At 36.9% G+C, this 15,000-nt stretch overlaps 1 protein-coding gene across 1 annotated transcript in view; it reads left to right on the top strand.

Moving 5' to 3' along the window:
- Nucleotides 1-3,139: 3,139 nt before the first annotated feature.
- LOC144957868 (uncharacterized) overlaps nt 3,140-15,000 on the top strand; it is a 13,538-nt gene continuing 1,677 nt past the window's right edge. The window contains exons 1-6 of the mRNA XM_078889358.1: nt 3,140-3,202; nt 3,620-3,646; nt 7,194-7,470; nt 7,951-8,127; nt 10,057-11,278; nt 13,704-15,000. The exon at nt 13,704-15,000 is cut by the window's right edge and continues 1,677 nt beyond it. Of these exons, the coding sequence (XP_078745484.1) occupies nt 7,993-8,127; nt 10,057-11,278; nt 13,704-14,125 (1,779 nt within the window). The 5' untranslated portion in view covers nt 3,140-3,202; nt 3,620-3,646; nt 7,194-7,470; nt 7,951-7,992 and the 3' untranslated portion in view covers nt 14,126-15,000. The remainder of the gene's footprint in view (nt 3,203-3,619; nt 3,647-7,193; nt 7,471-7,950; nt 8,128-10,056; nt 11,279-13,703) is intronic.

The following is a 15,000-nucleotide window of genomic DNA, read 5'->3' as shown; positions in this document are numbered from 1 at the left end:
AATAATAATAATAATAATAATAATAATAATAATAATAATAATAATAATAATAATAATAATATAATAATAATAATAATAATATAATAATAATAATAATAATAATAATAATAATAATAATAATAATAATATATAATAATAATAATAATAATAATAATAATATATGCTATTGATGTCACATACACATTCAATGCACTCACACCATTAATCGTGTAAAAACAACACATCAACTCCCGAGGAAAATGTGCACTGCACAACAGAACAGCACAATGATTCTGACACATCAAATCAATTCAGTAAAAAATGTCGAAATGACCCAGATAAGATTAAAACTCAAGATTAAAACCGTACTGATCAAAATAAGATATATATTTATTTGCGAATTTTAAGAAATAGAGTATTATTATTATTATTATTATTATTATTATATTATTATTATTATTATTATTATTATTATTATTATTATTATTATTATTATTATTATTATTATTATTATTATTATTATTATTTATTATTATTATTATTATTATTATTATTATTATTATTATTATTATTATTATATATTATTATTATTATTATTATTATATTATCATTACTATATTATTATTATTATATTATCATTATTATTCATTTTATTATTATTATTATTTTATTATTATTATTATTATTATTATTATTATTATTATTATTATTATTATTATTATTATTATTATTATTATTATTATTATTATTACTGGAGCATTTATATAGCGCAATATCTACTCAACGTGCTCAAAGCGCTTTACAAGGGGTCCCTTCTTCCTCTTAGTAGTCCTTCAGAGCCATTAGGTAGGCTCATAAAGCTGGAGTTTATCCTTGTTTCTATAGATAGTATGCGCTTGTCTAAGAAGCTCACAACATTGCCATCCGGAAGTATAACGGACCAACACACAAAACCGGGTGTGTATCCATGAACGTTTATAGTCAGGTTAATACAGTTTAGTGAGAATTACTCACAAACGCGGATGGCAAAAATCAATAACAAAGACCTGAGTGACGTCAACTTCGAACTATCTATAGATAGATCGAAGCTGACGTCACTCCAGTCTTTGTTTTTGTTTTGTTTTTTGCCATCCGCGTTTGTGAGTAATTCTCACTAAACAAAATTAACCTGTATATTAATGTTCATGGTTCCACACAGTTTTGTGTGTTGTTCCGTTATACTTCCGGATGGCAATGTTGTGAGCTTCTTAGCCAAGCGCATACTATCTATGGCGTAAAACGGACAATAGCAATGGGAGCGATCTATATTCAGGTTTTCGTCCAACCTGGTCATCAATCACATGATATGTTGCTGTCAAAGGATTGGATATTTCTGGATAAATGTAAACACGCTGCTTTGTTTATGAAAGTTGTAAACATACCCATGTGTCAAGCTGTATAAAATGACTAATCGTGATATTGGATAGTTCGAAATCTGTGAACACTTTTCACTATGTGGGTCACTTTGGGCACATTTTGCAATGTGACCAATGACGTAGAGCACATGTATGGAAATATAATATAGATCAACCCAATTGCTTGCTTTTCTTTCGATATGACGCTAGTCTTTCGCAAAGTATTTTCCGTCAGATCTAACACAGATCCAGCTACCCAGTCACTGTTGGGTGGACTGGGGGGTGGAAAAAAAGTCTCGACTTTACCCGGAATCGAACAAGGGGTCACTAGCCAACAAAAACACGTTACATGTAGAACGAGACATAAATTGAGCTTTATATAGCGCAATATTCACTAAATGTGCTCAAAGCGCTTTACAAGGGGCCCCTGGTCAACAGAAACATTTAACATGTAGGACGGGACATGACGGCTGTTAAGCCTTATTACAATTTTTCGGACAAAGACAACGCTGTTAACGGCCAGGTACTCATTTTACACCTGAGTACGGTGAGAGAAAGTAAGTAAAGAGCCTTTTCCAAGGACTCAACTATGCGCCCAGCGCGAGGCTCGAACCCAGGACCTTCCGATCCGAAAGCGAGTGCCATACCACAAGACCACATAGCCGCACCTGTTAGGCAATAATTTTACAATTTTTCTTTCTCAAGATAGAAACAACTCTGTTCACGGTCAGTCAGGTAATCATTTTACACTTAAGTACGGTGAGAGAACGTGAATAGAGAGCCTGTTACAAGGACTCAACTGTACGCCGCTTTAGAATGGGATTCGAACGCTAGGCCTTCCAATCCGAAGGCGAGTATAAAATAATGATGTTAAACGTTTAGGTAGAATACACCATCCGCCAGCCGAATAAGACGTAACATGCAACACACAAAACTATGTGTAACCTTGAACGTTTATAGATAGTTCGAAGATGACGTCACTCAGGTCTTTGATATTGTTTTTTTGCCATCCGCGTTTATGAGTAATGCTCACTGTATTAACTGTATTAACCTGACTATAAACGTTCATTATAGATAGTATGCGCTTGGCTTAGAAGCTCAAAACATTGCCATCCGGAAGTATAACGGACCAACACACAATACTGTGTGTATCCATGAACGTTTATATTCTGGTTAATACAGTTCAGTGAGCATTACTCATAAACGCGGATGGCAAAAAAGCAATAACAAAGACCCGAGTGACGTCATCTTCGATCTTTCTGTAGAAGGAACGAAATTGACGTCTCTCAGGTCTTATTGAGTTATTATTTCTAGACAGCCTATTAATAAAAAAAAAAAAAAACATTTCGATGAGACAACAAACGTTCGAGGTAACGGAAGGTTTATGTGCTGGTATCTTTAATCTGTCTGGCGGACGTTGTGAGCATTTTACATAAATACATCGCATCAAGTATCAAGTTTGATTGATATAATTTAGTGAGAACGAATCACCCAAAATGGATGTCTTAAAACTGTAACAAAGAGCTGAGTGACGTCAGATTCGTTGTAGGCCTACTCATTAAATTAAGCAGAGAACGTTCTCTGAGTTCAACTTGTCATTCTATTTTTAGAATCAGGACCACCGTGACCTAATATCGTTTTGAAAAGATTGGTCGCATTTTCATTCCTTCCACTTCCTTTTATCTCCAAAGCACACAGGCTATAATAATATAATGTGTGAATATGCCAGTACGTTAGCGATACAGCGAGATTGTAGGCTATTACAAAGTGTCATTTTATCATTCTTGTTTTTCAGTCTTGTTCAATCTTGATGTGTTGTAAAATCGGTTGTAAGCGACATGCACTTATTTTCAGGTCTGACAACCCAACTCATTATGGGCTTAGGTTGTAATGGAATTATCTTTTTTTAAATGACGCAAAAATATAGATCTAATTGTCCATCACAGCAATGTTAAACTAGGCCCATACTTTCGTTCGGGTGTCAGACCTGTATTTATGTATACGTCGTTTGTAAACATATTGCACATAGTATTATTATTATTATTATTATTATTATTATTATTATTAGAACGCAATTATGGGCTTTGTTTAACACACCGTTGGAATGGACAGTACCTTGCGTTGGTTTGAGAGTAGATAATTCCATTACAACAATGAGGCCATAACAAATTGGGCTATCAGACCTACAAATAAGTCTACACGTTGGTTGTAAAAAAAAATAATCACATATTTCGTTTATTTCTCAGGATAGCGTCACAGAATATTCAATCAAGGTAAATTTTCGTTTAGCTAAATTATACTCTTCAACAGTCGTAACGTCACTTCCTTCCTAATGGCGCATATAACGTAGTAACACTGGCTTTAAACTATCGGAGCAATGGCGGACGCCCGCATCAAATATTTCTCTGACGAGCATAAAAGCGTAACCAGAGGGGAAAAAACCCACACATTTGATCATATTTTGACTTTTACACACTCTGATCACAAGGCATATGAAAAATTCTAGCCAGCATGAAGATAAAAAGGAATGATTTTCTTTGTTTAGATCCAAGATGGCCGCTGTTGCCGGGCGGCGTGACATCAGACTATTGAATCGTATTGCTTATCTGTGCTATCCTTGTAGTATTACAATACCGTGAACTTGGGTAGCTTTGCCTTAACTCTTTCCTTCCTGGCCATTTCATGGATTTTCCCCACAACGTCATTATCACACAGTATAATATAGAATTGTAAAACTCTTACCAAAAGGGGAAAAGAACATGCTATACATAATTTTGTTCTATTCTTATAACTTAAACTAAAATATTCTTCAAATTTTGTGATATACAAAAGAAATCTGAATTTTGCCTCAAGGGGTTATTTTGCCTTCATGGGTAACTTTGCCTTCAGGGGTAACTTTGCCTTCAGGGGTAACTTTGCCTTAAGGAGTAACTTTGCCTTAAGGGGTAACTTTGCCTTCAGGGGTAACTTTGCCTTCAGGGGTAACTTTGCCTTCAGGGGTAACTTTGCCTCAAGGGGTAACTTTGCCTTCAGGGGTAACTTTGCCTTCAGGGGTAACTTTGCCTTAAGGGGTAACTTTGCCTTAAGGAGTAACTTTGCCTCAAGGGGTAACTTTGCCTTCATGGGTAACTTTGCCTCTGTAAATTTGGAGCATTTCGAATTTTGAGTCATCTCAGCTTTGTTGTAGTTATTATCCTGGTTAAATGACTGAACTTTTTATCAAAGGAAATAATGACCACAAAACTAAATATTATACTCTAATTGGTCCAATATTCAAGAGTCAACGTTTCCCTTTAAGGCAAAGTTACTCCAGTTGACGGGACCAAGGTTGTTAGTTATTGATGCTTTGCGTTTAGTTAAAATACTCACAACATCCGGCAGTCAGATTAAACATACGTACACACTAGACTCGCTGTCATTCTCTAAGGATGTACTCCATCGTCTGCTCTGGGCATCCACATGTACACAAGCTAGTCTCAGCCAGGCCCCACTTTTTCATGCTTCCAGCTGCTGTTCTCCCAATTTTTGGCCGGGCTGTTTTCAGTGTTGCCCATTAAATTCCTTTGGAACTCAGTTCCGTAGGGCAGTTCTTCTCTAGGATATTCAATGGCTTCATTTGCATGGTTGTCCCACTCCCTCCATGTGGAAAGTCTGTATACAGCTGCATGGTCAGGGTTGATGCTTTCTTCCATCATGAAGTTCTTTCTCGACTTCAGTCTAATTGTTGGGTTGTGGTCATGAAATAATGTTCGTTTTTGAACTCTATGTTAAATGTTCATAGTTAAATAATATCAACTTTCGTGTTGAATTAATTATTATCTTTCATTTTCCCTACGGTCGTTTTTCAGCATTACCGAATTAAATGTGCTCAAAAGGGCAGATTAAATATTATGAAAAGAAACCTCGATTTAGAATTTCAATTTTATTTTCAGTTTTTAACACATTTTTAAAATAAAATTTTGTTTACCATTTCTTTCAGGTATTGATAATAATAAAACCACAGATTTTGTGACAATAATAATAATAATAATAATAATAATAATAATAATAATAATAATAATAATAATAATAATAATAATAATAATAATAATAATAATAATAATAATAATGATAATAATAATAATAATAATAATAATAATGATAATAATAATGATAATGAATAATAATAATAATAATATATAATAATAATAATAATAATATATAATAATAATAATAATAATAATAATAATAATAATAATAATAATAATATTAATAAAATAATAATATAATAATAATAATTAATAATAATAATAATAATAATATATCTTTATTGTCCTCAAAAAAAAGTGGCAATTTGTCATTTGGTTACACATTTATAACAATACAATATTGACATAGACACACTTACACAGATGCAAACTAGTAACATAGTAGTCATCGGGAAAATAAGAAACAAAAATAAATAAATAAATAAATAAATAAATAAATAAATAAATAAATAAATTTTAAAAAAAACAAACAAAAAAAATTTGTGGTTTGGTGTTTTTATCTTCAAAATATTTAGTTCAAATATTGAAATTTGTGCAAAGTATCCCCGTTCTGTGGAATAAAATATTGCAGTTAACTCATTGTACAGCCAAGTATGGCGAGAAAATGGGAGTTTAGAGCATTTTCCACATACTCAACAATGCACCGCTTAGAGCGGGACACAAACCAAGGACGTTCTGATCCGAAGGCAGCAGCTTCTAATGGTGCTCACACTACTATGTCATGACGATCAACCCAATCAGTAAATTCTTTACCGCACCCGTGCACCGTCGCAATCCAGCCCGGAAGCTTCGTCACAACACACCGTTCAACTAGGTGCTCTGCGGTTTCGGGTTCTTTCCCACATCGGGTACATGTTGGACAGGTGGAAAGTCCCCACTGATGAAGCGATTTTGCCGTTAGGCAGGTTCTCGACCGGAGCCGATTCACTACCACCCAGTGTCTCCTCTTACTGGTGGAGAAGCCTGGTAATATCTCACCTAGTTCGAGAGTCATACCACAAGTCTATACAGCCGCGTGATCGAATACGGGTGACGTTGATATTTTTATTCTCACCCCCCCCCCCATCCCCCCATGTGTCCCCCTTGCAGTGATTGGGTAGATGGGTACTGTTAGATCTGGCGGAGAGTACTTTACTATAGACTAGCGTCATATCCAAAGGATAGCAAGGAATTGCTATTGTCTGTTTAACGCTATAGGAACCGAGATAAACTCCGGCTCTATGGCCCTTATGGCTATGAAGGACTACTGAAAAAAACAAGACTTGGGTGAGTTTTGTGTGTTTTATTTAGGAGGATGAGTATTTACATTTCATTCACTTAGCAAAGTCCCAGGTTTGAGAGTATTTGCCAGGATGAGGATAATTTAATTCGATCGATATTTGTAGGACGAGTTTTCTGACCACAAGTTTGTTGTTGTTTTTCCAGAGAGTGACTCAAATGACGTGGTTTCTTCATTGAATCTTATCTTACTTTCCTTCTTCTTCTTCTTTTAGCTTATCCCGCATTTTGCATGGATGCATCTCCATCCATCTCGGTTTAGATCATCATCTTCCTCCTGGTCCATTCCATCATATCGTCCATTACCTAATCAAACCATCTAGTCTTTGGGAGTCCCTTTTTCCTCTATCCCGCCAATTGCAAGTCCAATACTTTCCTTCCCACGAACTCCTTCTCTCGTCTCTTTACATGTCCGAGCCATTTCAATTTATCTTCTCTCATCTTTATTGATTTATTCTTCACTTCAGCCAACCTTCGAATTCGTTCATTTCTCACTTTATCTCACTTTCCTCAGACTACAAAATCACTTTCTTCAAACATGGACAGCAAAATTGAGAGAATATTGGAACGCTTGCGGGAAGTTGAGGACAAAAACAGCTGTCTTGCGGCAGAGCTGCTACGCGCTCATGAAGAAATTGTTGCACTAAAGAAGTCTAAATTTGACACGAGCACGAAGCTCGATAGATATGCCCAGGAGTTGGAGACCCTCAGTGATATGGTAACATCAAGCCTGGGTTCAAAGGAGTCTGAACAGATTCTTCAAGACGACGTCAAAGACATAAAAAAAAGAGGTGATTAAAAAAAATTAATTATGCCATAATGCTAGTAGTAGTAGTAGTAGTAGTAGTAGTAGTGGTGGTAGTGGTAGTAGTAGTAGTAGTAGTAGTAGTAGTGTAGTAGTAGTTAGTAGTAGTAGTAGTAGTAGTAGTAGTAGTAGTAGGTAGTAGTAGTAGTAGTAGTAGTAGTAGTTGTAGTAGTAGTAGTAGTAGTAGTAGTAGTAGTAGTAGTAGTAGTAGTAGTGGTAGCAGTAGTAGTAGTAGTAGAAGTAGCAGTAGTAGTAGTAGTAGTAGTAGTAGTAGTAGTAGTAGTAGTAGTAGTAGTAGTAGTAGTAGTAGTAGTAGTAGTAGTAGTAGTAGTAGTAGTAGTAGTAGTAGTAGTAGTAGTAGTAGTAGTAGTAGTAGTAAAATGTTATTGTGGGTAGTTATTGTTATTATAGTAATCCAAAGAACAGTGGCAGCTGTTTTTGATGCAACTCCTTTTACCATTATCAGCTGAACGACACAGTGGGAATCGTGAAAAGAACAACGGGCAACATGAAAAGGACAACGATGACAATGAATAAAATGAAGGATGCGTTGAAAACCAGCGAGGAAAGAGTGGAGCGATTGCATCAACTTTTTAATCGGCTTCACGTTTCGATAGCAGACAGAAAACAGGCAGTGGAAAAGGTTTGTTCTTTTATTATTATTTTAATCAGCCCACTTTTTGTTATTGAGCAATATCACGAATTGTGACTGACAGTCTCAAAAGGGTGTTATGTCGTATTTGAACTTTGTTTTTAAACTTGAGCTTTCGTATAGTGCAATATCCACTAAACGTGCTCAAAGCGCTTTACAAGTGGTCCCTGGATAACAGCAACACTTAATTTTACATATAGGACGTGACATGACGCCTGTTAGTTGAAATTACTTTTTTTTCGGATAGAGACAACGCTATTAATGGCCAGGTACTCATTTTACACCTGAGTGCGGTGAGATAATGTGAGTAAAGAGCCTTTTCCAAGGACTTAACTTAACCGAGCGAGCGAGGCACGAACCCAGGACCTTCCGATCCGAAAGCGAGTGTCATAGGTGCCACAAGACTACATAGACACACATACTGCCGTCTTATGATTATAGGACACAAGCGCCATTGGTTTAGTTTTGATAAACGATCGGAAATGTTTTCGAAATTTTAAGGATTTGTTATATGTTTCAGTTTCAAAATGTTGTATTTCTGATCGAAGTGACTATTCTCATCCCCCTAGTCTAGGATGCTAGTCTTCATAATAGTAGTCCACAATTGTTGTATGTTTAATCCAAAGGTTGTAATGCAGTAATTTGTTAAGTTAAGCCGGCGACGTTTTTTTCGGTAATCCAATCGGCCGGGGGGCGGGGATGAGAATAGAGGCAGCCATTTCTGATAGTGTTATATATTGCACATTATACCACCCCTCTCCCTAAATAGTAACGCGAACTGATATCATGTTTACAGTAATAATTTGTGACGTCAGATTATCAAGCGTAAATTTCACTAAAAATCAGATTCTTTAAAAAAAAGTATCATTTAAATGATTTTGAAGATGTCTTTTATTCAAAGATGACGAAATAAGAATCAATCGAGGGGTGGAATAAATGATTTCTTACATTCTTACATTTTGGAATTCGGACTTTGTTCCCAACGCGTACTCGCAAACTCGTGCAGCGGTTGGGAACACGTCCGGAATTCCAAAAAGCAAGAGTGTAAGAATCTTATATTATTATTACTACATGACCCATATATAGCATTATAAAGAACCCCACAAGTGTGTATAAAAGGTGCCAGAGAAAGCAAGAAATAAAAATACAAGAAAAAAAAAGCATCCCAAAAAATCAGCCCACCTCGACTGAGGATCGAACTTCAGACCTTCTGATTACCGGTCAGACGTGCTACCATTACCCAGATAGTTTTGTTCGCCATGAATCGGGGATTCCCATAATATTAAATGGCTCATTTTTGTTTACGTTGGTGCGTACGTCCTTTTATCATATGATGGTAGAATAGTTGCATGTGTGTTAATATGAGATTAGTGGAAGAATAGCGTCCCTTGATTGGACGTCACCCATAGTCTGTGACGTCACCGGCGGAAAAGTTATTAGAGAGAGAACGTCATGTTGGTTGTGCGCATGTGCACATTACGTTCTCTCTCTAATAACTTTTCCGCCGGTGACGTCACAGACTATGGGTGACGTCCAATCAAGGGACGCTACTCTTCCGCTAATCTCATTCCCTATATGTGTTTTTTTTTTTTAATCATATTCAAACCGCCTATGGAGCCAGCGTTTATCCCGGTTTTGGGGTTTTTTTTAATAGCGAGAATCGGAAAATAGCAATTGCTTGCGCTAGCTATCCTCTGCATAGGACCCTAGTCCACCAGAGCAAACAGATCCAGCTACCCAATCACTGATGGCTGGACCAGTGGGAGAGGGAGGGGGGGGGGGGGGGTTGAGGTCAGAAAAATAAATTTTCGACTGCACCCGGGTTCCTTTGCGTGTGAAGCGAGTGCCCTACCGACTGAGCTATCGGGGGTCCCTTTAATTTAAACTTAACACGCTTATTTCTATTTCTTTTATTTTAAGTTTCTGGCAAATGACACGATCAGATTAGACGGTTTTGAGTGTTATCTGCGACAACAGCATCGCCAATTGGAACAACAACAGAAGGATATTAACGAGCTTAAAGATCATGTTCTTTTCCAAAGTCAGAGTCGAAACATTCTTCGGCATCCTGAACAAATACAACAAAGGCAACAACATCAACAGAAACACCAGGGACAACAGCATGGGCATCATCAACACCAGAAGCAGCAAGAACAAAAAAGCGTACCGGAGAGTCAAGTTTCAATTTCACTGACATCATCATCTCCAGAAATGGCTCATTTACCTCAACAACAACAACAAAAACAACAACAACCAACACCATTATCCTTACCATCTGTGCCTGCTTTCAGACCACAAACATCGCCACCGTCTTTACAATCACTGACCCCATCAGCAGAATCATCACCACAATCACTACTACCATTGTTGGCAACATCACCAGCATCATCGCATTCATCAGAAATAGCACCCTTTTTACTCCCATCATTACCGCCATCACAACCGTCATCATCAGGAACGCAAATGCCACCAACCACACTTATAACAACTTCGACAACTATGAATGAGATAGTTTCATTGCAAGCTCCAACTCCGCCCCCACCACCACCACCACCGCCGCCACCACCACCACCACCATCATCATCATCCTCACCATCATCTACCCCTCCACCATCATCATCATCTTCGTCGTTATCACCATCATCATCATCATGGCTATCACCAGTGAAATGGTTCTGGAATGGAATACAACAAACACACGCTTCAAGATCGTCAGCTCCCAAGCAATCAAAGCGTATTAGCATGTTCAAAACATACCCTGACCCACAAACATCATCGCCATACAGTATACCAATACCAACAACAGAAACAACATCAAACGTCACAACTTCATCACCTCCGGCGCAAGAACCCACACCACCACCACCACCACCACTACCAGCAACATCAACCACAACAACAACAACAACAAGCACCACTATACCTTCGCCACAAGAACCCTCACCACTACCACCACCACCAGCAGCAACATCAACAACAACACCACCAGCAACAACAAGCATCACTACACCTTCGCCGCGATCACCGCTCGCACCATCAACAGGAGTAGGAGCCCACGCCATGAGACTAACATTAACATCTTTAAGACAGTCTTACTTACAATCCGCACAACCTTCCATTTCAAAGGACCAACCCACCGATGGTAAGCATCTCGCTAGAGGGCCTATTAGGGCAAACTGAAATAAAACCATCTTCCCGCCCCTCGTATTCCCTTTTGCAAAATTATTGTGAATAATCGAATACATTTCCCGTCCTATTTAATTGTTTAAAATGTGAGTCTTTTTATAACACAAAGTCAATCTTTTGTGCCCAGTGTGTTTTGCTGCTCATGGGTTCCGAAGAAATCTGGCAATATTAAATAAACATTTGTAACCAACCATATCAAAACGGTTCTAAATCGAGATTAATTTGGATCCCGGGAAGTGAATTTAGAAACATAAAATTATAGGAAAATATAAACTTTTGAGTTCTCTGCAAAATGTCACCCATCGTCTCAAAACGGTATAATGTCGAGAAGAACCAGAAGCTGAAAAGTCAAATTAAAGTTAAACTGGTCAAAAAAATTAAATGCTTGTCTATTTACCGCACTGAGATAGGGTATTCATTCTCCTCTTTAAAGCATACAAACTCAACCCAAGTCTGAAATATCAGGCTATAAATTCAATTTTCAACATCTTGATTATCACGACATAATACCGTGGGGTCATATATAAGAAATTGTATTAATTATTGTATAAAATAACCCTAATTTTTAATTATTATTTTTTTTGGTCTAAATCTTCAATTTCCAACATTTTGTTTATCTCAATAATAATAATAATAATAATAATAATAATAATAATAATAATAATAATAATAATAATAATAATAATAATAATAGTAATATAATAATAATAATAATAATAATAATAATAATAATAATAATAATAATAATAATAATAATAATAATAATAATAATAATAATAATGATGATATAATAATAATAATAATAATAATAATAATAATAATAATAATAATAATAATAATAATAATAATAATAATAATAATACCGCTTTGATACGTTGGGTCACAATAAGGACGAGTCATGTTGCTGCTGTTAACTGAGAGAACTCCTTGTTCGGCCCTTTGAGCATAATTAGTTGACTGTGCGCTATATGAAAGCTCAATCTTGTATGCTCAGAGGCAGTGCTTTACGAGTTCATTTTTATTACTCTGTCCATTATAACTCACTCAGTCATTTGGAGAAAAGTTAAATATGAACTATTCCCATTAAAATGGTTTTAAGCTATCTGGAAATAGATATCAAGTCCCGGGTTTGAGAGCTTTTTGCCAAGATGAGGGTCATTTAAATCGATCGATATTTGAAGGACGAGTTTTCTGGCCAAATTTTTAATATGGGTTTTCCAGAGTACGGCAGAGATAATGTAGGCGTTTCAGGTTTCCTCTTTATCAGACCTCCTCAGACCTCCTCAGACCTCCTACTTGACAATTTTAAAATGCGTAGCCTTTGGGAGATAAAAAATAAAAATATAGCCGCTATAGTCAACTTTAAAAATCACCAATTTACTCTCGAAAGGATTAATAAATTACCAGTGGCGTGGCATGCTTACAATAATGGGTGGTGCTAGAATCAGAAGAAAATGACTTAAAACATGCTATATTTGTAAATACGAAGGAAAGAAGAAAAAAATAAAGAAAAGACTTACTCAAATAACTAAGAGGCGGTATTTACCTTATCTCAGTTTTATTATTTTTTTAAAATGATGTAATCCATATTTAAAAGATGGATGCGGTGTCAGGCACGAAATCAACCAATATAGCCACGCCCCTGTTTAAAATAACACTTCAAAATCCTTAAAATAATGTTGTCTGACCCCAATTTTCATTTTAAATAATTTTTAGTGGTTTACAGATGGCCCATGACGTTCTGAAAATGGATCCAAAATTTCGTAATTCTACGATTATATCGTAATAGTTGGAAGGTTTGTCTGTATAAACAAAACACGATGAATGAAACACCAAGGACTTCATTCACCTTAGCTACCCCATTCTCACATCTCTCATTCGTCCTTTGTGTTTCAATCGTCGTGTTTTGTTGATAAAGGGGAAACCCGAAACGTCCACATTATCTGTCTTTGTTCAATAACAAATCGAAGCTTCCAATTCCAATGTGCGGCTATGTGGACTTGTGGTATGATACTCGCTATCGGATCGGAAGGTCCTGGGTTCAAGCCTTGCTCGGCGCAAAATTGAGTTCTTGGAAAAGTCTCTTTACTCGCATTCTCTCATCGTACTCAGGTGTAAAATGAGTACTCATGGCCGTCAACAGCGTTGTCTCTGTCGAAAAAAAAACAAACGAATTGTAATATCACCTAACAGGTGTCATGCCCCGTCCTACATGTTAAGTGTTGCTGTTGACCAGGGATCATTTTTAATGCGCTTTGAGCACGTTTAGTGGATATTGCTTTATATAAAATCTCACTGTTTGTCTTTTTTTATTTTATTTTATTTTATTTTATTTTTTTATAATTCCGTTATCGTTTATGTTATTTATTTATTTTCCACAGAGGCCGAGCATAACGAGTACAGCTTCGAGGTCATGTTGACGTCCAGTCAATCTTTGCAAGAAATTGGCACGCGCGTCGCAGTGAAAGACTATAACATAAAACTAAAACACTGTGAACAAATGGACGCTGTGTTGGGAGTTTACACATGCCCCGTCGCAGGTCAATACATTTTTGGAGTCGAGGGATACCAAAAGAACGAAGGCACATTGGGATGGTTCTTGTGTAAGAAGCGCAAGTGGTTTGTAGAAAAATACCCGCTGTTTCAAACGACCATGGATACGGAAAGAGGGCACAACACCGAATACAATAAGATAGAGTTAGTTGGGCAAAAAGGAGAGGAAGTTTGGATCGAGGTGATCCGAGGTTGTGGAGAAGCCGAAGTGGAGACTTGCATATTTCTGGGATGGTTTTCGGGGCCATAAGTCAGAGGAAGTAGTAGTAGTCCTTCCGAGCCATTAGGCGGCCCATGGAGCCGGGGTTTATCCCGGTTTCAGTAGTAGCGTGAAACGGACAATAGCAATTGCTTGCTCCCCTTTGGATAGGACGCTAGCCTATCGCAAAGAACTTTCCCCACAGATCTAACAGACCCAGCTACCCAATCATTGTTGTTGGGTGGACAGGGGGGGGGGGGGGGGGGGGGGGGGGGTCAGAAATCATATATCTCGACTGCATCCGGGATCAAATCTTGGTCATTTTGCGTGTGAAGAGAGTGCTCTACCAACTGAGTTATTGCCACCCCAATTGGATTCAGTAGTCTGATATCACGCCGCCCGGCAACGGCGGCCATCTTGTTTCTAAACAAAGAAAATCATTACTTTTTATTCTTCATGCTGGCTAGAACTTTTCATATGTCTTGTGATCAGAATGTATAAAAGTCAAAACATGATCAAATTTATGTGTTTTTTTTTCTCCTCTGGATACGCTTTTAAGCTCGCCGGAGAAATATTTCATAAGGGCGTCCGCCATTGTTTCGATAGTTTAGAGCCAGTTGCTAAGTTACCATGCGTCATTAGGAAGGAAGTGGCGTTACGACTGTTGAAGAGTATTGAGTATGAGAGCTGAACATTTGCAACGAAATACCTTGAATCGAAGTACAGAACGCTTTGAATGTTTGAAATGATTGGCGAAATGATGAAGTGCGATACGCACTCGGACCTCAGGAATAATGAAATCAATTTAACACTTTGATATGGAGTGTGATAATAGTATGGAGTTATCAAATCTGGGAGATGATTCATGCTCAAAACACTCTAACAATATTATGAGAAATTATTATTCGAATAAAATATTGAATGTA

This window comes from Berghia stephanieae, chromosome 12, assembly GCF_034508935.2.
Source record: "Berghia stephanieae isolate SIO BIC M18660-M18661 chromosome 12, UCSD_Bste_1.3, whole genome shotgun sequence".
NCBI lineage: Eukaryota > Metazoa > Mollusca > Gastropoda > Nudibranchia > Aeolidiidae > Berghia > Berghia stephanieae.
This window is presented reverse-complemented; position numbering and strand designations above follow the sequence as displayed.